At 29.0% G+C, this 21,224-nt stretch overlaps 1 protein-coding gene across 1 annotated transcript in view; it reads right to left on the bottom strand.

Annotated features, from left to right (window-relative positions):
* LOC142328929 (uncharacterized) overlaps positions 1 to 21,224 on the bottom strand; it is a 37,087-nt gene that overhangs the window by 671 nt on the left and 15,192 nt on the right. Inside the window, exons 6-10 of the mRNA XM_075373102.1 lie at positions 20,121 to 20,255; positions 18,636 to 18,814; positions 14,021 to 14,124; positions 6,817 to 7,741; positions 3,772 to 3,936 (exon numbers count right to left, since the gene is read on the bottom strand). Coding sequence (XP_075229217.1) covers positions 3,772 to 3,936; positions 6,817 to 7,741; positions 14,021 to 14,124; positions 18,636 to 18,814; positions 20,121 to 20,255 — 1,508 coding nt within the window. The remainder of the gene's footprint in view (positions 1 to 3,771; positions 3,937 to 6,816; positions 7,742 to 14,020; positions 14,125 to 18,635; positions 18,815 to 20,120; positions 20,256 to 21,224) is intronic.

The raw sequence follows: 21,224 nt of genomic DNA, 5'->3' as shown, positions 1-21,224 counted from the left end.
AAACAAAACAGTATGAGCAGCAGCTGAAATGTAATGCAGATTAGAACACAATGGAAGAACAAAATGTTGTACAAAGAGTAGGTATTGACTGCCATGTAGGACACAGAACACAATGGAAGAACAAAATGTTGTACAAAGAGTAGGTATTGACTGCCATGTAGGACACATTATTGCACTACTGGGCTCCAGTAGAATCTGCAAACTCACAGAGGAGAACAAACAGCAATGAACAGAATGTTGTAAACAGTTTCTGAAATGTTATTCTAACAAGAAGATGACTTCCTTTTCAATATTGTGTTGAGAAAAAAAACCCGGATGCACCAATATGACCCAGAAGAAAAAGAGCAGAGCCCATGCAATACTGTAATACTGGCAGAGTACAATTCACAATCAAAAACATTCTTAAGGTTTCTGTATTCCAAACATGTATATTTATTTCACCACCTAGAAGCAGGGTGACTGTAAATTCAGTGCAATGTATTTTCACCTCTTTCCACAATTAAAAAGGAACACTAAGGGTATTCATTTCAACAAACTGAAGGACGCACTGAGGTTGTGGATCAAGGAAAGATCACCAGCATTTTTCATTGTCAGAATGGGAAAACTGGTTCACTGTCAGGAGAAATGTGTAGATGTAGATGGAATAATAAATGTAAGTTTTTGTAGCAAATAAAATTATATTTCTGCTATATTTGTTTTATTTGACTATCTCTTTCCATTTACTAGTTTTTAGTGAGTGAATATTACATTTGTAGCCCCTTGTAGCATGTAAAAATTTAATACCTGCCAAACAAAATAGAAAACTCAGAAGAATCTCTACACGCAGAGGCATGTATAACATATATACAGATAAGAAAGTAAATTGAGTTCTCGAGAAGTGTCAGCATGCAGGCAAGCTAGGATGGATTTTTAGGCTCTAAATACCTTTTATAACCACTGTAAGCTATTTACTCAGATCACATGAGTTATCATTAGTGAAATGGTATAATAATGAACTGAATATGACCAAACCAACTATAGACCTAACTAGAATAATTATTTTAAGGGATTTTTTTCAAGCTTCATTAAAAGTAAGTCGAACAAAACTAGATGATTCCAGTAATATTGTAAACGTACATAAAAAAAATTTCTAAACAACAAAAAACACAATGCCAGCCATATGACCTCATCAATCAGCATTTAGTGTCATCTGCCAAGAAAATAAAAAATGGGTAGCATGCAAGCACACACTGCCCAAACGCTTTTAAAAAATAAGTCATAAATTACACAAACAGTTCAACCATTTATTCTGACGTATAACATTGATACCAAACAAGTGACTTGGAGTCTTCAAGTGACTTTATGAGATGACAGATGCAAATATAACATATCTGTTATGTTCAAACGTAACAGATGCAATAAAGTTATATTGGCTCCTGAAGTCAATAGCTGATAGTTTTAGATAAATACATTAACTATGAAAAACATCATATATATATATATATATATATATATATATATATATATATAATTGTATCATTAACAAGCAAATAAAATTAAGACTAAGCAATTATATTAACAAATAAATGTATTAATTTATATAGTAAATAAATAATGTAATTCAGAGATGGAGCATTTTCTCCATAAATGTAAATAAATTGTTTAATAATAATTGTAATTAATGTTTTAATATGAGTTAAAAATACAGTACGGATGCAGTGCACACATGCAATCTTAAATAAGCACTTGGAAATTGTCATTTCGCACTGGGTGGCAAATTCCTGTGAGTACACGTGGCACCAGGTGAAGAAGCAATTGATCTGCTCGAGAGAGAGTTTTCTCTTCATAGTATGAGTTATATTGTGGTGAACTAAAGAGAAATGTTCAAAGCCAATTGCAAGGTATAGTTTTAAATTCAGACCAGTTCCGGATGTAATCTAAGAGAATAGTTTTCATTCTGGCTGTACATAGACTGCTAATCAGAGTATGGCCATTTAGGCGAAGCTGAATGCACAACAGGCAGTATCCAGACCTGCACAATTCTCTGTAAGTACCCTGGGGCAGTTGCATTCATAAGTGAAAACTAATTCACAAGTAGTAGCCTAAGATTTGCACCCTTTCCAAATTAACTTATGATGTTCAAATTTAAATACAGTGTGTGGAATGTGTGCAGTAAATATGGCACTTGAGATACCTTTTGTTTTTTGCATTCCTAGAGGCTACATTACATGTTGAATTTTTAAGCTGAGGGGTGAGCCATTTATATTTTTCCTGTGTGATACTTGGTTAGGGTTAGTTTTTTGTTATAATTACTCGAGGCATATCTAATTGTATATTTTAATGCAATTTGACAAAGTTTAGTGATAATCAACTAATATTTAGATAAAATTAATTTATTCTTTTATCGTACAATAGAGGACTTGGAGTAACCAGTATGATTACTTGACGCTAAATCTTAATAATGGGATTAATTATTTAATTAGTGAAATATTAATATGTAGTAATAGATAGATGATGACAGTCAATAACTAACACTGATACTAATTGGTATTTCAAAAAGCTTACTACATTAATGTTGTGTATTTCCTCTTAGTTTTGTTTGTTGAATGATTAGAGTTTACTAACACTATTTTATCTGATTAAATTTTTATTGTTTTTATTATTATTATTATTATTGTTATATGCCAGTAATTGTCACTAAGGTGGTCATTTAAAGATTAAATGTAAAAGATTAAAGTGGGAGTTCTGCCACCACCCAAGAAGTGGGTATGGGTGGGTCCTAGACTTCCTCCCAAATGGGCTATTATTTTGGAAAAAAGGAAAATATTAAAAGACTGTTGGTTACTGTTTTAAATAGTAAATTTATAGTGTGTATGTGTGAACCAGAGGAATTGAATCTAATTTCTTTTCTCCAATAAAACCTGATCTGCTTTTACTGTATTTGAGTATTAAATTACTGTATTTTGTTCAGTATTAAATTGTATCCCTTGGAGGACTTTTTAAATGTTTACAGTTGTCAATTTGTTAATAGTAATCATAATAGTATATCGACCCCTCAGTGGTGTGTGAGAGCTGCACAGTATTCTGAGACCTTGCCTATTTCATGAAATTCCTTGGATGACAAAAGGCCATTGAAAAAAAATCTTAATTTAAGTAGATTTTGCAGCCTCATTTACAAGATGTCCCAGGACGATTCTCCTAAACTTCATAGGCATATTTCTGTCATTAAAGTAATGAGAAAAGTTCATATAAACATGGATCCAAAAATGCTTCATTAGTAAATTATGGCTAGTGAAAGATTTTGCCCCAATTTCTGCTCTTCTGCTAAAATGAAACCTTACTGAAATTCTGAAAAGGTAAATTATTAAGGGGTAAATTTAACAGTTTCATAGGTTTTTGAACTGAAAACGTTTAAAATTAGGTCCCAGAACTGCATTCACATTATTTTCTACGAAATACGGTGTAATAAAAAAAAAAAAATTGGTTTGAAAAACACAGCTTTTAGCTTTGATGGTAAAATAACAAAGTCATTTTATAATACATAGTACTTTCCACATCTAATTATAATTCCAAAAGATTTTCTTTAAATAACTGAAATTCAGTATAATAGCGACAGAAAAATATTTAATAGTGCACATAATTATTTCTTTCACCAATTGGTTTGTAAGCAAGATATAAAGCTTCTAAGAGAAGCTTTTTCTTTTTTGATGCCTGGAATATAAACACAACTTTACAAAACCGCACATTTCTACAATATTTTAATAAAAATATAAAGTAAAATATTATTACTACCTTCCTAAATTTTTTGAAATTTACACTTGAAGATTTATTCATTATATCTGATCGACTGGAAGACAAACTGATATTACGCAAAGGTACTATCAGAGACTTAACAATAACAACTGTTGAATCGTGCAATTCTTCATCTCTTATATATCCTTCTTCAAATGCCTCCTCCTAAAATTAAATTAACATATTTCTTTAATTGACATAGACTGCTACAAACATTAGTCACTAAATTACAAATGAAATAAGATACTTTTAATGGTTTAAAAAAATTATCTTTCAAATATAAAGATTATTTACATTATTTTACTGAAAATTTCTAAAAGTTGTATCTATAAGTGTTTCATGTGTGCACCACGAGTCATATGATAGATATCAACAAGATAAAAAATTCATTCCAAATAATTGAAAGTGTACCAATCAACACTAGCACCAGTGTTTGTGATATGTTTATTTATCTACATCAAAAGGACAGAGAGGGAGTTCATTTCATCAGGTTCATGGGCAATCTAACCTCTTGAATGGTATTCATCCAAATAATTTTAAATTTCTATGTGCCAGTTGAAACAGAGCTCCATTTTGTATGAAAATCAAGTTCCCAGTGTCTTCCTCAAATTGATGCGTTAGCTATTAACTTAACATGACAAGACTATTCTCCAGTTACTGCTTGTTTGTGACAGAAGAATGCTTCATATACATTTTTGCAAGAAATAGATAAAATACATTCCCTTAAGGAAAATCTTGTTTATTTAGTGCTGTTTCTCTGGGGTTTTCTTTTCCTCACATTAGAACTTGTGCCTAATTACCTTTTCACTAATATGAAACGTACTTATCACCAAAAACAGATAATGAAAGCATCTTCTTTGACAACACATTCCTATATGTCCATACAGAAATGTTTACAAAAAACATTAACATTATCACATAAACTTTGAACTAACTGTAATTTACAGGGTATCATTTTAAACCATTTCTGAAAAATGTTTCACAGTCGGTGCAGAATTTGTAATTCTAAACTTGTTGATTTACCTGGCTACAATAGTATACAATCATGTACACTATGTACTACAGTCATGTGTCATGTTCTTTCCAGGTCACTGCATATTGTAACAGAGTTTGTTTTGGAAAATTTGAGCATGCAAAAAGCTTCCTCCACAGGAGTGGAGGAACCATCTTGCCAGACTGGTTAGGCAGCACATTAATCAATATTGACATCAACAACAGTTGTACCAATCTAAAAACATCCCCTGTAAAATCATATTAATTATCTTTCTTTTCGTTCTTTTACGTGTACTTATTACCGACTAAATTTTCACTATATTGTTCAGGTTACTACTCAATTTTTCCTTTCATAATTTTCTCCAAATATTTTCATTTCAATAATATTTCTAACACTCTTCTGTTGTCTCCTTTTAATGAACTGAAATTTGCACTGTACCCTGAAACTCTCTATATTTCTGCTCCTCTTTTACTAATGGCCTATATTATGATACGCAATATTTTCTTTTTCCGACATTAATATAAATATAAATAAATAAATATATATATTTATTTATTTATATATATTAGACTAAAAGTAAAACTCAGCAATCCACCACAGTACAGAATCTAATAATACTTCTTACCCTATTATTACTTCTTCATTTATACATCAAAAGTGCTTTTGAAGATTTTCGCTGATCAGTTGATCAAATAATTAAAAACATTAAAATTACACATTAAAAACTTACACATTAAGAAATTAAAATTATTTCATACATAGTGTAAAATATGCAGTTAAAAATTAAATTAATATTAAAAATTAAACATTCTTAATAACAATTTTTTTTTTAAAGTTTTCCCATACATGCCCCTGTGGCCAGCCACTACACACTACATACAATTTATTATGCATATATATATATATATATATATATAAGTGTAAAAATCCATTAATTTGTGAATATATTATTCAATATCAAGTGGTTTTTGCCTTAAAAGCAATGTTCATTCTTTAACTATCACACACATTTTCAGTATAACATTACTGTTATCTAAAAATTCTGTTCAGAAGTATGTATAATAGATCAAACTGCTTACAATAGTTTTCCATTTAGCATAACATTCCTTCCTTTGTTGTCCTTCTCATACAACTACCTATTTCACTGTTCACCTTGCTTCTCTTTAGATCCATCTGAATTTATCATTTGACTCTATGAATCAAAATGCTGTTGGATCACCTTCAATGTTACTCCAGCTCATTAATATCAAAGGTAAAAGTTGTAATATTAAAATATATGTAAAATCATAATCACTAATATTAAAATTCAATTGCAGTTTCTCTTTTGTTTGTGATTCATCTCTTTCACCACTAAATCAACTATGATACTTCCTTACTTTAGATAAATTCTTAATTTTAGAACATTCTGTATCTCATAGTGTGAATCAAAGTGCTTCAAGGCCCCCACTTAATTTCCTGCATGAGATATTGACAGGAAATAAAATTCTACATGGCTCAAAGAATACACACATGACGACTATGTATATCTGTATCAAGTTAATTAACATAATTAAATGGTTATAGATGATCTGATATGAGATGGCAGTCACTCTCTGAAAGTGGCATAACCATTTTCAAGAATAACAAGCATGTTTGGCTTTTTGAGAATGATGAGAAAAAGCGGTTTCTTGTGGCCTTTTTCACAAACTTAAACACATCAGTATTTTGAACATGTCAAATCATGGGTGATATTCAGCCTTGTAAGTGACATCTTTATTCTATTCAGAGAGAAAACTCTGTGAAAGTTTCTCAGATTTAAGTTTTTTTTATTTTTTTAGCGTTGATGATTAAGTAATTCTAACTAGTATCACTTGTTCCTTCTTGTAAAGAGATTTGAGTACTTAATGAACTTACATCATGTACGATGATCAATATATTCTACTGAAATAATATAATGTAAAAAACAATTTTTCAAAATCTTCACACTAAATGCACTCAACAGAAACAACATAAAATGCATTCCAAATTACTGAGAAAAAATTATTTCTAAAATATATTTTTAAATTACATACCTGTTTTATTTCTTTTTTAATAACAATAGATTCTAAATTATTAGCATTTGTAACATGCTCAGGAATTATATTTTTATTTTTACTACTATCATCATCATCATCATCATTATCATCACTATCAATATCAATAACATTTATTGCTGGTCTCTTTGCTTGAATTTCTTCAACTGACATGTTACGTTTCATACCTCTACTATAAGAAAGATCATCTTTAGTTTTTAATCTTTTATTACAGTCAGTCTTATTACTTTGAAAAGGATCATCAATTGGCATCTTCCTTTTTAATTCATTATAATCAGAAGTTCCAAAAATATTATCATTTAATGAAGCATTAGAATTATTCTTACTGTTCTGAAATTTAAAATCATCATCATTGTCATCATTTTTTTTAAATTTAAAATCATCATTATCGCTATCATCATCATCATTTACACAGTTTTTCTTAGCTGATACTTGAAATATACTGTAGCTTTGTTTTACTGATGCAATTGATGATGAAAAAACAGTTGACTTGGAACCAGCATCATTTTGTTTTGGTAAATCAGAACTTTTAATATTTGTACCAAATATATCAACAGAAGTAGCATTATAGTTGGTTACAGTTTTACTGGAACTTTTACTTGAAGTATTAAAAATATCCACAGAATTAGAAGGCACCGATATTTGTTCTTTCTCATTAACAAATGAAAATTTATCATCACTGTCATCATCAACATGGACATCATTCTTCTTTAAACTTTTAATTTTGTCATCTTTTTTTACAGAATGATCAGCCTGGGAATTATTCACTGATATTTCATTATCACTATTACTAAAAGTATTACTGACTAAAGTATCTTTTATCTTAAAATATGATGAGATTTTGCTAGGTTTTTTAAATTGTGGACTTTCTTCTACATTGCTTTTATTATTTTCATCACCCAGCCTAAAACAAAAAATTAATAGCATTCTGTAGCAACTTTTTTTAAATTTATGACATCAGAATCTATAGCACATAATATGTTTGGCATTCCATAAAGATAATAAAAAATAACAAGTAAAAATTTAGTATACCTAATTTTTGTTTAATGTCAAGAAAATTTAAAATATAGCTTTGACATTCTTACAAACACTTTTAAAATAGTTCATAAAAATTAAAATAATTTTTGAATATCTATCTGCAAAACAATTACATTAAAGTAACATCAAAATCGAGAACTAGCCCATTGATTTAGCTGCACATTAATACAGCTCTATTTTGATTAACTATATTGTAAGCGTTAAAAACAACAATTCACATCAGAGTCAATCCATTTCAAGTGATCCAAGGGTGGTTGTTTGACCAATTAAAAAAAAATTGAAACTTACCCACTTGTTTCCTTCATGTCTCAGTACCTTAAAACTATTTTATATTTATTTAAGCAGTTTACCTGTGGCGACCATTTTGTTACGATGTGTATACCTATTTTTGTGATCGTAAGGATTAACAGAAAAAATCACAACTAAAGAACTATTGGTCCTGGAAGGATGAAACAAAAAGCAATTTATTCACTTTTTCTCAAGGTAAAAGATTGGTCCAGTAATTAATTTACCTATCCCTCTTCAATGAGAAAATTACCAATAAAGTTGATCATGAAAAACGATAAAATTTCACTTTTGGTAACTTTTTTTCAAGAGGCACGAATAGCATACACAGTTTTAATATTTTTTTTTATATATAAGTATATGTTAGCAGTTTTATAATAATAATATTAATGGTGATATACTTACCCCTAAACTTTTATCAATTTTTGAAAACTATTTTTTTGTTTAAATTCAAATTTTGGCTTCAAATCTCATCAAATTACTGTGACATAGCTGGTGATAAAAATCTCAAATTTGTACAGTTTACAGTGTTTTTGTAGATGTTTACGGCAAATAAGAATTTTCTTGTGTATTGTACTAATAAAAAGTTATAACATCTCAAAAATCATGAAAAACCTGTTAAAAGCAATACCATCTTGACTCGCTAAATAAATGCCCCAAGCGGGGTTCTTGTCTTCTTGGCACTTTAATATTTTTACACTTATTACTATAGTTGAAATAGACTTGTTTGAACCATTCAACTACAGTGTTCATGTTATAACAGGCACTTGAAGTCATTTTCAGTCGTCAGGAGAATTCATGTTGCAACATGCTCATTTATGCTTGTTGCATTATTTAGCTTTGCAGTTACAGACTGGTCAGTCTGATATTAGTCAATGACCTGTTCACATCTTTACGAGTCTTTCATCCTGGAAGTGTTTATTAAATAAGTTTTACTTAACATTAAATCTGCAAATTTTAAAATCAGTTAAAGTTTTACATTATTTTCAGGTAATTCCACATAAAACAATGTAAGAACAATGTTCCATAGGAATTTATGTGAATGAAGAGTGTCATAAAACAGTATATGGTACAGTGTCAAAAGAATTCATTAAAATTTGTGAATTTAGTGATGAAAACAAACAACTTATTTTTTATGTTTAATTCAGATGTCATTAGTGTTTGTAAATATCATTAAAAAAAGTTTTTGTCAAAATTCAGTCAGTCACCTGTATGGACAGTTCTGTTGTGACCCGTTGAGAACTCATAAAAAAACAGTTAAGAAAAACTTAAGACAAATAACATTGGAGTAAGCTCTTAAAGAACACATTTTTCAAAATTTAAATTCACTTCCTGGAAAGTCTCTTTGTGTTAACTGCTTCAAAAGTATTTTTTCTCAGCAGAACAAATTATATGAATGTGAAGACCAAGAGCAATCCATTGCCCCACATCACAATATTGAACAACTGGGACAAAATTATATTGAAAATTGAGAAAGTTGACATTACTTCAACAAACTATAGTGATGAGTCATTTTCATACAATTTCAAAAGAATTATCAGAAGAGATATCACAGCTAACCACACTGAAATAATAAATTTCACTGCTACAAAAACAGGCTATTTCATTGAAGAATAATTAAAATTTTGCAACAATTTATTTGTTCTTCAATAGTTTACGAAAATAAACCAATATAAAAATAAAAATGAATTCTTGAAACAAGATAAAGGCTACTCATTGAAATCTCATTTTTGAATCGAAATTGTGTGAGGTTACTGGTATTGGTTAAGTTATCATTAAATTACAACCTATCATTAATTATTTAATAAAACTATTTTTAAAATATTGAAAACATCAACTTCAACATAGAGGCTAAACATTAAAAAATTTAACGTGCAAAGAAGACAAGAAACCCCCTTGCAGCACTTATTTAGCAAGTCAAAATGGTATAGTTTTTAACAGGTTTTTCATATTTAGTGGTTATAACTTTTTTATTAGTACAATACACAAGAAACATTTTTATTTGCCATAAACACAAGAAACTTTTTTATTTGCCATAAACATCTACAAAAAAAACTGCAAGTTGTGCAAATTTGAGATTTTTATCATAAGCCCCATCAGAGTTATTTGAAGCCAAAATTTGAATTTTTTTTAAAAATTAGCTCTCAAAAATGTATAAAAATTTAGGGGTAAGTATATCACCATTAATATTATTATGGTAAAACTACTAACATATACTTCCATATAAAAAATAATTCAAACTGTGTATGCCATCCCTGCCTCTTTAAAAAAATTACCAAAAGTGAAATTTAACCATTTTCATTTTCAATTTTATTGGTAATTTCCTCATAGAAAAAAGAGAGATAGGTAAATAAATCACTGGACCAATCTTTTACCTTGAGAAAATATGATTAATCAACTTAATCAACTTCATTTCATTCTTCCAGGACCAATAGTTTTTTAGTTATGATTTTTTTTGTAAACCCTTACAATCACAAAAATAGGTATGCGCGCCATAACAAAAGTGACCGCCATAGGTAAACTGTTTGAATAAAAAATTAAAAAAATAGTTTTAAGATCCTAAAAATATAGGAAAAAGTGGGTAAGTTTCAATTTTTTTTGAATTGGTGAAGTAACCAGCTTATGTTTTTTTGGGACACTTCAAACAGATTGACTTATCATTGAAATTTTATCTGTAGTTTAAACAATTATAGTAATTAAAATTAAGATCAACAGATAGGCTGTAGATGGCAAATGTTAAATGATTTTCAGATGGGAGGAAAACAAAATATATGTAAGCATTCTACAAATCAATGGCATTAACTTTGCGAGATGTATGGAGGGAAAGTAATCATTAAATATTATAGACATTTAATAAAAAATGGCAAGCCAGCTAAGAGTTGAAATTAAATAAACTTTCACCATATATCAATGATTTACTCTTAAAAATTCTGTTCCCGATAAAGAATGTATCATGTTCAAAGAAAGGAAAATTATATGTATTTCACTAAATAAACATGCGCTGGGAGTATTTTTATCACATTTAGTTATAATAACACCTCAGTAATTAATTATGATTTACGGAAGCAAGAAATAAAATGTCTAAATATGGAAAATGGATGATTAAATATTTCAGAAACTTAGTGCTGAGAAGGAAGAGAAGAGCGACAGGAATGTTGAACCAAAATTACCATGAAATGGTAACCCTGGATTTCAGCTTAGGTTCAGATACAAAGCATTGAATTTATAAGGTAAACAATTTTTTAAATACTTACCATGTTGGACAAAGTGAGGAAGTTTCCAAGATTAAAACAAAATTTTGAATATTTTTTAATAATACAATCAGCAATAAATTTTTATTTGTATTAATATTATTGGCAATGCCAGTCTAACCTTCTATTACAGTCTCGCACTTTTTCTGAGATCAGTATGAGATAGGGATGGTATTTATGTAGAAGAAATACACAGAATTACTTGGAATAGAGTAGTCATTGGAAATTTAATTTCTATTTTATGGGGCAGGATTATCATTAAGATTGTCTTAAGGAAAAAAGCTAAACGGATAAGTAAGATAGTAACAAGCAGTTTGGTCAACAGGCCAAGTGCCTCTATTGTCAACACATAGGTTTTGCTTTGTAATGACTAAAATCTTTTTGTATTAATAGTTTACTTGCTAATTACATGAGTTATGTTAATTTCATGTGTTTCAGTTATTTGTACCTTATAATTATGTACTAAACTATATTCAGCAGCTACAATAATTTTTGGAGAATTAAACAATCAGAAATATATAAGAATATGAATGTGGACAAAACAATCATATAAACTTTAAAAAACAAATTAAGTACAGTGAGACAAATCAAAATTACCAAAAGTTATTAATGGTGAAGCAAGTAAAGGGATGAATGAATACAAAGAGGTCCAGCAACATTGATGGTTCAACAATAAAAACAGTACAGCAAAATAATATTTACAGAGCCATTGTAACAGAGATAATGGTGGAAACAGATTATATTAAACTGTACAGTTAATGGTTATTCTTTGCTGAATTTTTATCATTTCATATTTTTTTAATGCATTGTGGTTTCTACACTATAAATGGGCTCACTTAACTAGAGAAACAAGTTAAGTCTTGAGGACTTATGTTTGGCTGTGAAGAAACACTTCTTCTTTATACAAACTTACAAAAGTAGTAAATTTCCCTAAAGCTGATATTATACTTGTTGGTCAAAATGAGCGGCCCATCTTTGTGTAAATCAATATGGTTTTGTGCAATTTGCCACCTGTGCATCATTTTGTATTTGTTCCAAATGAAACTCTATTTATCATGATATTTTTCAATGATCACATCTAAATCATCTTGCTTTACTTTTGATTGCATGTATCAGAATATTTGTGTTGCACAGTGGAAGGATTGTTCCACTTATTTCACGGAAATTTCAACTCCATTTGAAAGCCTCTAACCACTTTTCAACGAGTACAACAGTTTGAAACAGAAAGCCTTCCTGACCTTGGATCAAATTTATGCCCAAACATTTTTCACAAGAAGGCCAATAGGAAACTGAACAGTGATCTAATGTATGATTACCACAAATTTCTCCAAAGCACTTGAATTTGTCAGGTATTTGCAATGTAAGTCTCATTCTCAGTGACAGATCTTTTGTTTTTGTATCATATTTCTGTCTTTGATCTTTCATTTTCAAAACACCTGTAGATTCAATTTCTAACATTTATTAACTCAAAGTAGCCTATGGTAGGGAAATAATGAATGCTGATTTCTTAAGTCTTCACTTGAAACTGCAATCATTGTTGATTAAAATTACTTTATAAATTTATGGTAGTGCCATATTCTGCGTTATTTATAAAATGACCTTTATAGCTTAGAAAAAAATGTAATTTTTTTCAAAGAATTGAAAAAAAATTGGTCTCATGGGCATAAAAGGACTAATTAAATCTGAGGGTAGTCAGAGCCATACAAATTCTAAAAAAAAAGAAGAAATAATTTTCAGTGGTGTTGAAGTTGCAGACATAATCAGGTCAGATGAGAAAGTTACCTATCCATGTATAAATTTCTACCAGTGTTATTAAACTGCAGTGATATAAGAAACCAGTTAAAAAAAAAAATGTGGCATCAACTGTTAAAATTTTTCATCCTTACTATACTCTCTCCTAGTTTCCAAAATACTATTTCTTGAATTTTACAAAGTTATAAAAGGATTCACCAGGTTATCAAGAATCTGACGACATCATTACGAACATTCTCTCTTGTTTGCAATCTCTCATTAGAATTCCTGATTTATACACACAGCAATTGTTTTCTATTTACTTACACAAACAAAACGAATTTATTGTTGTGTATTTTCATTTACTTAAAATAATATTATAATATATAGTTATTATCTCCCTTTACTTCCACTTAACTCACCACTTCCTTCTAATCAAATGCTCTTTCAATCCATCACTACTTCAACCATTTTTGCTTTTATTGAATATAGTAACCCAATAAAGTATTTTCAAACATGAAGTAGTTTTAATGTATTCAGATTTTTAGAAAAAACCTTTTTTTAAGTTCGTGACCTGCATACTAAATCTTTTTTTTACATTATTTATCATAATATTTGTCAAAAATTTCTGACATCATGTGTTTCTTTGAGCTTTGTAATCTAAAAATACTATTTTAAATTTGTCTATTACTTTATATTCATCATAATCATTTTTAATCAATTAACTTTTATAAAGTAATTGGATAATTAATGTATTTTCATAGATAAATAAAAGTTTTGTGACAAAACAATAGAAAAAAAAGGAAATCAACAATCTATTAAACATCAACTTTAAGTTCAATGTAACAATAAAAAATTATTACAGTTATATTGATTACCTTTTACTGTTTTTTGTAGATGATGCAGTAAATATTCCACCGGTGCATGTTTCATTAATAATTTTTCCTACATCCGATGTCCCAGCCACAGCCAAAGAATTCTCCTTAAACAATCATTAAAAAAGAAATAGTAAATGACACAAAAAGAGCAACAAAATGATACAGTTGCACTAAAATATTATTTAACATAAAACAGAAGTTAAATTTTTTACTTGTTTAAGAACAGTTTCATTGCACGATTTCTTTCATTATACTAAAAAATCATCACTTTTTTGCTGACCACTATGGTAAGTAGTATTTCTGCTACCCATCCAGAAGGTTACATTTTCAAATCATCAGGCTTGGCACTTCCACACAATACAAAATTAATTTCTCATTAAATATTGTGTTAAGCATTAGTCTATTGTTGTAAAAATGTAAACTAACTGAAGTTGACAAGCTTTTCAAAGCTTTTTGACAAAGTTCTTCTGCTGAAAAACTGATACCACTTCAGTAGCAAAATCAAAAAATTGACTTACTGCTTACTGCAAGTCACAATCCCCAAGAATCTCAAAACTCACTCTAAAAGCATCTAATAAAATTTACACTATAATAAATGTCCACACCCCCAATAATAACAAAAACAAATCTCCAAAAGACTGTAAAGAAATAGAAATGTTCTGATTCCTATCGACCAGACCATAAAAATAACTCCCTAAAAATCATGTTAAACAATTAATCGAAGACTTCCGTACTCAACTAAGCAGAGAAAGAAGATAACATGACATCATCAAAAAATGGCTCATCCAAAAGAAAACAAACAAAAACGGACAGAGGCTTGTCAATCTCTGCAGAAACCACAAACTTATCTTGAAATTCACATACTTCAAGAGGATATCTCAAAAACTCAAAACCTAGAAACACCCAACTAAACTAAAGGAGAATGGGAACTAAATCATGTCTTCATAGACAAACACCACCACAAACAAATCTACAACAGGAGAATGCAGGGGAATGTGATAAAAAAAATTTTTATAAATTTAAAAAAAATAAAATTTTTTTCAAGAATCATCCTCAACAGGATTGGTTTACAACTTGAGAAAGAACTAGAACACCAGGGAGGTTTCCGACCCTGGAGGAGCTGTTAGTATTACAACAGAGAAAAAGCTATTAAGCTACTACTAGCAATTAAGCTATTACAACCGAGAAACAGGGAGATAATGTTTGTAGACTACAAGAAAGCATATGATCGCATCTACAGAGAAACCCTACTAAAAATTCTAGACATGTCACATTACAGCCCAAATTAATAAACATGATAAAAGTCACTCTCACAAACACTAATTCTAAAGTGAAATTAAGAGGCAAATTATCAGAACCATTTGACATCAAAACTGGGAAGCGCTAAGCGGATAGACTTTCACTGCTACTACTCATCTGTGCTGTGAAAATGTTAATGAGGTAATGGCTCAGAAAATGTCCCAAAAAATAAATAGGCCAAAATAACAAAAACTGCCTTGGTTTCACAAACAACTTGGCACTGCTAGCAAACAACACTGATGAAGCTAAAACGCAGATGTTAGAACTTCAAAACATTGCAAATAAAATTGGCCTCAAAATATTATTCAAAAGAGAAAAATTATGCTATAAAAATCAACAAAATTAAAAAAGTAAATAAAAACAGTAATAAAGCAAAATAGTAACAATTTAAATACCTCGGAAAAATAACAACCTGAACAGAAAAACCTCAATTCAAATAAGAACAAACAGACAAACTAGCTAAAGCACAAAAATTAACCTGGTACACCTACAGTAAAAAATGCCTACCCATAAATGCAAAAATAAGACATTACAACACAGTAATAAAACTGGGACTCACATACGCAGCATGCACACATTCCGCTCTTCCACAAGAATGAACAATCAAAGACTGACAGAATCCAGAAAATCAAAAGAAGAATTAGAAGAACCTGCACCAACAAAAAGTACCAGAAAGACGAAAAGTGGTGGATCCTGCCCAACAAAATCGTGTACGAAAAGTTAGAACCCATCATTGACACAATGTGTAAAAGGAGGCTAGGATTCTTTGCACACATCATGAGGATGCAAGATTCAAGACTTCTGAAATAGCTGGTACAGAACAATCTCAAATCAAAAAACACCAAGACAGGATGCAGATGGATCAGAGAAATAAGAAAGGATCTGAAGGAAATTGATCTTACACCACAAGACGAGATAGACAAGATAAAATTAAAAGAAAAAAGCAAGGAAAAAACATTCATTTCACACCCACAAGAAAGAAACACATCACGAACATTTTCAACACCAGAAAGGGCACAGAGATCAGAACATATGAAAAAGTACTGGGAGGATGTCCCAAGGCCCAAACAGTCCCTTTGAAGAGACTTGAATAATAGAATCACTAAAATGATCCTATGCGGTCATGAAAGATGTGAAAAAATAAATTAAATAAAATTAGTTTCATATGATTAAATCAACACTAAGAAAGTTAAAAAACTTTTATTTGTATATGTTAAAGAAATGGAAAATTTTTGTCTGATGTTATAAAATGACAAATGTGTAACAAAATTATACTTTTTAATATACAAAAATTACTCATTAGTTGCTTATATCAACATAAATTTATTGCATTGGTAGAAACCAAAAGACAACAAAATGATTTCAGACTTATTGTTCATAAACAGCTGAATTTACAGCAAAATAATAAAATATTCTTCTTTTCTATGTAATTTCTAATGATGAGTTCTTGTTTCATAAATTCTTTCAATTTTTTTTTTGTCAATTAATACTTACCTCATAAATTTTGAAGTGTATGCAAAAGAATACAAATTTTATAGCATATGAAAAATTTCAAGCCTGGATCATTCACCATCAACCATTTCATACTTCCTATTCCACCAACATTTGTTGCCTTTCTCCTCTTTTTCAACATTATCCTACACTGCAATTACTTCCTGTTGTTTATTTTCCAATCAAATGGTAGTCTTGTTCATTTGAATTCAAATATTCCTTTTTAGATCCTAAACATCTAAGTCCTCTCTGTAATTGTAGTTTAAAGTAGTAATCCACTGTTTCTTATCAAAATGTTAAATTACTTTTTATTGAAAGCAGAAAAAAACAAATCTGGCCAGTATGCTGTAATCTCACACAACATTTCTGCCTGTAGTTAAAGATTATTTGTATAATACATCATGAATATTTCACCAGGTCAAAAAAATCTTTTTACTCGAGGGAAAAAGATGAAATGCAATCTGATGAGAAAACAATGGGAGAGAAATGGGAGTTTACATAAGGACTGTATTACAATAACAACTACAGTTATTTTTATAAACCATGAAAATCATTCATTTGCATACTAAATTTTAATTTCAGCAAAGAAGACATGATTTTATTTTATGCTAATAATACACTTTATCAGACAACGATAATTATCATAATATTGATAATTAATTAATAATTCTAAGTCATAATTCATTAATACAAATAAGTCATAAAAAAGCAACTAAATGAGCAGAAACATGGACATCATCAGATCAATGCTAGTTTCCTGTTATACACAAACAGGTATTAATTAGCATTGATAAATTATACAATACCTATTTTTAAAAATGAAAAGTAATGATACACAAGAGTATCAAACTACTTATACTAACCTTAACAGAAAATTGTTAAAATACTCTTTTCTCAATTCAGTTCCCAACAAAAAAATTCTGGATCTTTTTTGGAATTCCCCAGCAAAAAAAAAAAAAAAAACACTTAATTTTTTAACCAATCGGCCATAAATCGATGTATTTTTAATATCCAATATGAATTAGGTGGGAATATGCATGTTTCAAAATAAAAAATAAAAACTGATAGTTTTTGTTTCTCCCTCCCCTCAGTTGGTTTGCAAGTTTTTCACCTGGAGATAACTGAAAATAGCAAGAAATATTGAAATTAACGATAACCAGGTTGGAGAAACAACCCAATAACCAGATATAACCATTTATATTACTGTTCTTATAACCATTTATATTTTTTTTATAAATATAACCTACCCTCGCTTCGCTTGCTAACCTTACTAATTAATAGTAATGTTTGGAATATTTAAATAATAAATTCAGTAATTATTGCAATTATTTATTTAAACAATCAAAACATTACTGCTAATTAGTCGAGGTTAGCGATAGAAGTGTAGGTTAGGTTTGATTGATTAAATTTAATATTTATATCTATAATTATAAGCAATAATGCTCATATTTTTAATATGTAAAATATGTTATTATGGAGAATGTTTAAAATGACCATTATAAAAGAGCATGTTAATGTGCTATCGGGTTACTGGGTTATTTCTTGAACCTGGTTATTGTTAATATCAATATTTCTTGCTATTTTAAAACGTGCATATTCCTACCTAATTCTTATTGGATATTAAAAATACATCAATTTTTGGCCCATTGGTTAAAAAATTAAATGTTTTTTTTATTTGGGGGGAGGGGGAATTCCGAAAAAGCTCCAAAATTCCAAATAATTTTACAGAATATAAAAAGCATATTCTTTATAAAACTTATACAACACTCAAATTATCTGATTATAAAAGAATAAATAAATAAATAAAGAAAAAGAATCATCAAACCTGAGTATTTTGAACTAATATAGCAGATGACTGAGTCTGTTCTCTTGGTGTTGTATGGTGTTGAAATAAACTTTGTAACTTATGTTTTGGATTACAAAATTTTTCACAGGAACAGTAAACAATACTAAGGCCAATATCTGATTCAGGTATACATCTCAAACCCTTAGAGGTCAAGTATTCTGTAATTAAATAAAAAATTTCTTATACTGAAATTTAACAATCAATTCCAAATTTAAAGAGTTCAAAATTAATAAATTCATAATAGAGCCACTATTAAAATACTATTTTTAATAATAAAAAAATGCATAAAATCTGTATGAATAATAAATTAATTGACTGATTAATATGATATTCTATATTCTACAAGTTCAAGACATCTTTCTTTCTTTTTCTGTTTAGGCTCTGGAATCATCATAAGGTATTAATTACTTCATATGATGAATGAGGACAATATGTATGAATTTAAATGAAGTGTAGTTGTGTACAGTCTCAGGTCGATCATTCCTGAGATGTGTGGTTAATTGAAACCCAATTACCAAAGGACACTGGTATCCACGATCTAAAGTTCCAGATATCCAGATCAGGTTTGCTGTTCTGAAGCTCATAGGTAGCTGCATCCCTTGGTTATGCAATGATTGTACTTTCAGCTTATTGTATCAACAAATCACCTGAAATGTGGTAAGTTAGAATTCAATAAGAGAATGATGGCAGGGACAGTACAAGCTTAGGAAAACTTCTAAATTCCACAGACTCATTGCTAGGAGAGAAATTCAATTTGAAAATAAATAAGAGTAAAATAAACATAATAAAATATAATATAAAAGAGGATAATGTAGAATAGAATATTAAATACACAACATTTTCTTACCCACTTTTGGTCTCAACCAAAATAGAAATGATTGATAATCTTAACATTCCCCTGAATTGTTACTCTGAATTAAAATTGTAACTTACTGCTTCTTCAAAATGTAGATAAAAAAACGAAGAGGACAGGCTGCAGTCTAGTCCTAGTCCCTATCCTTTCCTCATTTTCTATCTTAATTACATTCAACTGATTCTTTATAAATAATTCTTACTCTTTTTTTCAATATTTCAATGATACTTTTCATCTTAAACATTCTACTCCATTTTGTGTAATCAGACGCTTTTTAAAGATCTGTAAATGCTACTGTTTGTGATCTACAAATTAGTATGTATACACATATTACAATAATAAATTTAAGTGTTACATAAAGAGAAATACTAGATATTTATAAAAGTTGTTATTTCCATCAATAAAAATTATGATTTTATAATGTTCTGATATCATATTTTAGTCCTACTGATTGCAGAGAGTTCTACATGTTTCTTTGTCTATCTTACATTATAGATAAGAATATAGATTTAATATACTAACTGATTTAAGTATGACTCCGTATGATATCAGTCAAATTAATCTAAACCTCCTACAAACATTTATCACCAATTTAAAAAAAAAATACTCACTAACAACTCCCAGGTATGATTCAGGAACCTGTGAACCGTTTCCTGGAGATGGAAGCGACTGCATCACAATAACACCTTCCCTACACATATCATCCTTGCTGAGGTTACATTCCGAAAACTCTACCACTGATCCTCCTGCAATTATAATCAGAGAAACTGATAAATTAATATTAAAATAGAGATAAGACACGATTACTCTTTCAAACATAATAAATCATTATTATATGTATATAAATTTATAAGTATAAATCAACCAAATGGATTTAATTGTAAAAAAACTTACTCTGTATAGTTTTGTGAGATTTTTTTATAAACCTACCTATTTTGTAAACTAGCTAAATGACTATGTAATTTTTTTACTTAAAAAATGTTTCATTGATGTTATTTGGAAGAAACTTCATTTATAATATTTTTATTTCATACATGAAGTTTCTTTCTTCAAAGATTCAATGAGATCTGGGTATGATTGCAAAGATTTCAAATAGCTTTTTTTATCAAATCTTTCTTTAATCCACTGTTGTAAAATGCCATTAAACTAAAAAAAAAAAAATGTGCATTTTAAATCCAATAAAGAAACATTTTTCCACATGTGTAAGAAAACCATTACAAGAGAAATAAATATAACATTCACAAATGGCTTTCTTTTAAGTATAAACTAATGAAGTATTAAAAATTAATCTGAGTGTAATTTATGAAGATTAAAAAAAAACTATCATTCTAACACTTGTTTCAAACAAATAAAAATGATAAAAAAACTAATTTGAATTGATTCATTAAAATAAATGATTGTAAAAAAGGGAAATAAAACAGAAGTGATGAAATATATGTAATACATAAACAAAAGACAGAATCAAACAATATTAGATCGCCAAGCTAAACAAAATAATATTATCAAGTTATATGCATGAAAAAAAACAAGTATATGCATGAGTGTTTCTGAAAAGATTAAAAAGACAACTTACATAACAGATACGAACAGAAAAATATATATATACCTTCCCAACATTTATACATACTATTATCCCATGCTATTCATCTTCTTGCATTTGTTAAAACATAATAAAATTTTTTTTTGACATGCTATGGATGGGTAGACATGCACTA

The sequence above is a fragment of the Lycorma delicatula genome, chromosome 8 (genome assembly GCF_047948215.1).
Source record: "Lycorma delicatula isolate Av1 chromosome 8, ASM4794821v1, whole genome shotgun sequence".
Classification (NCBI taxonomy): Eukaryota; Metazoa; Arthropoda; class Insecta; order Hemiptera; family Fulgoridae; genus Lycorma; species Lycorma delicatula.
Note: the sequence above shows the minus strand (reverse complement) of the source record. Positions and strands in the feature narration are given on the sequence as shown.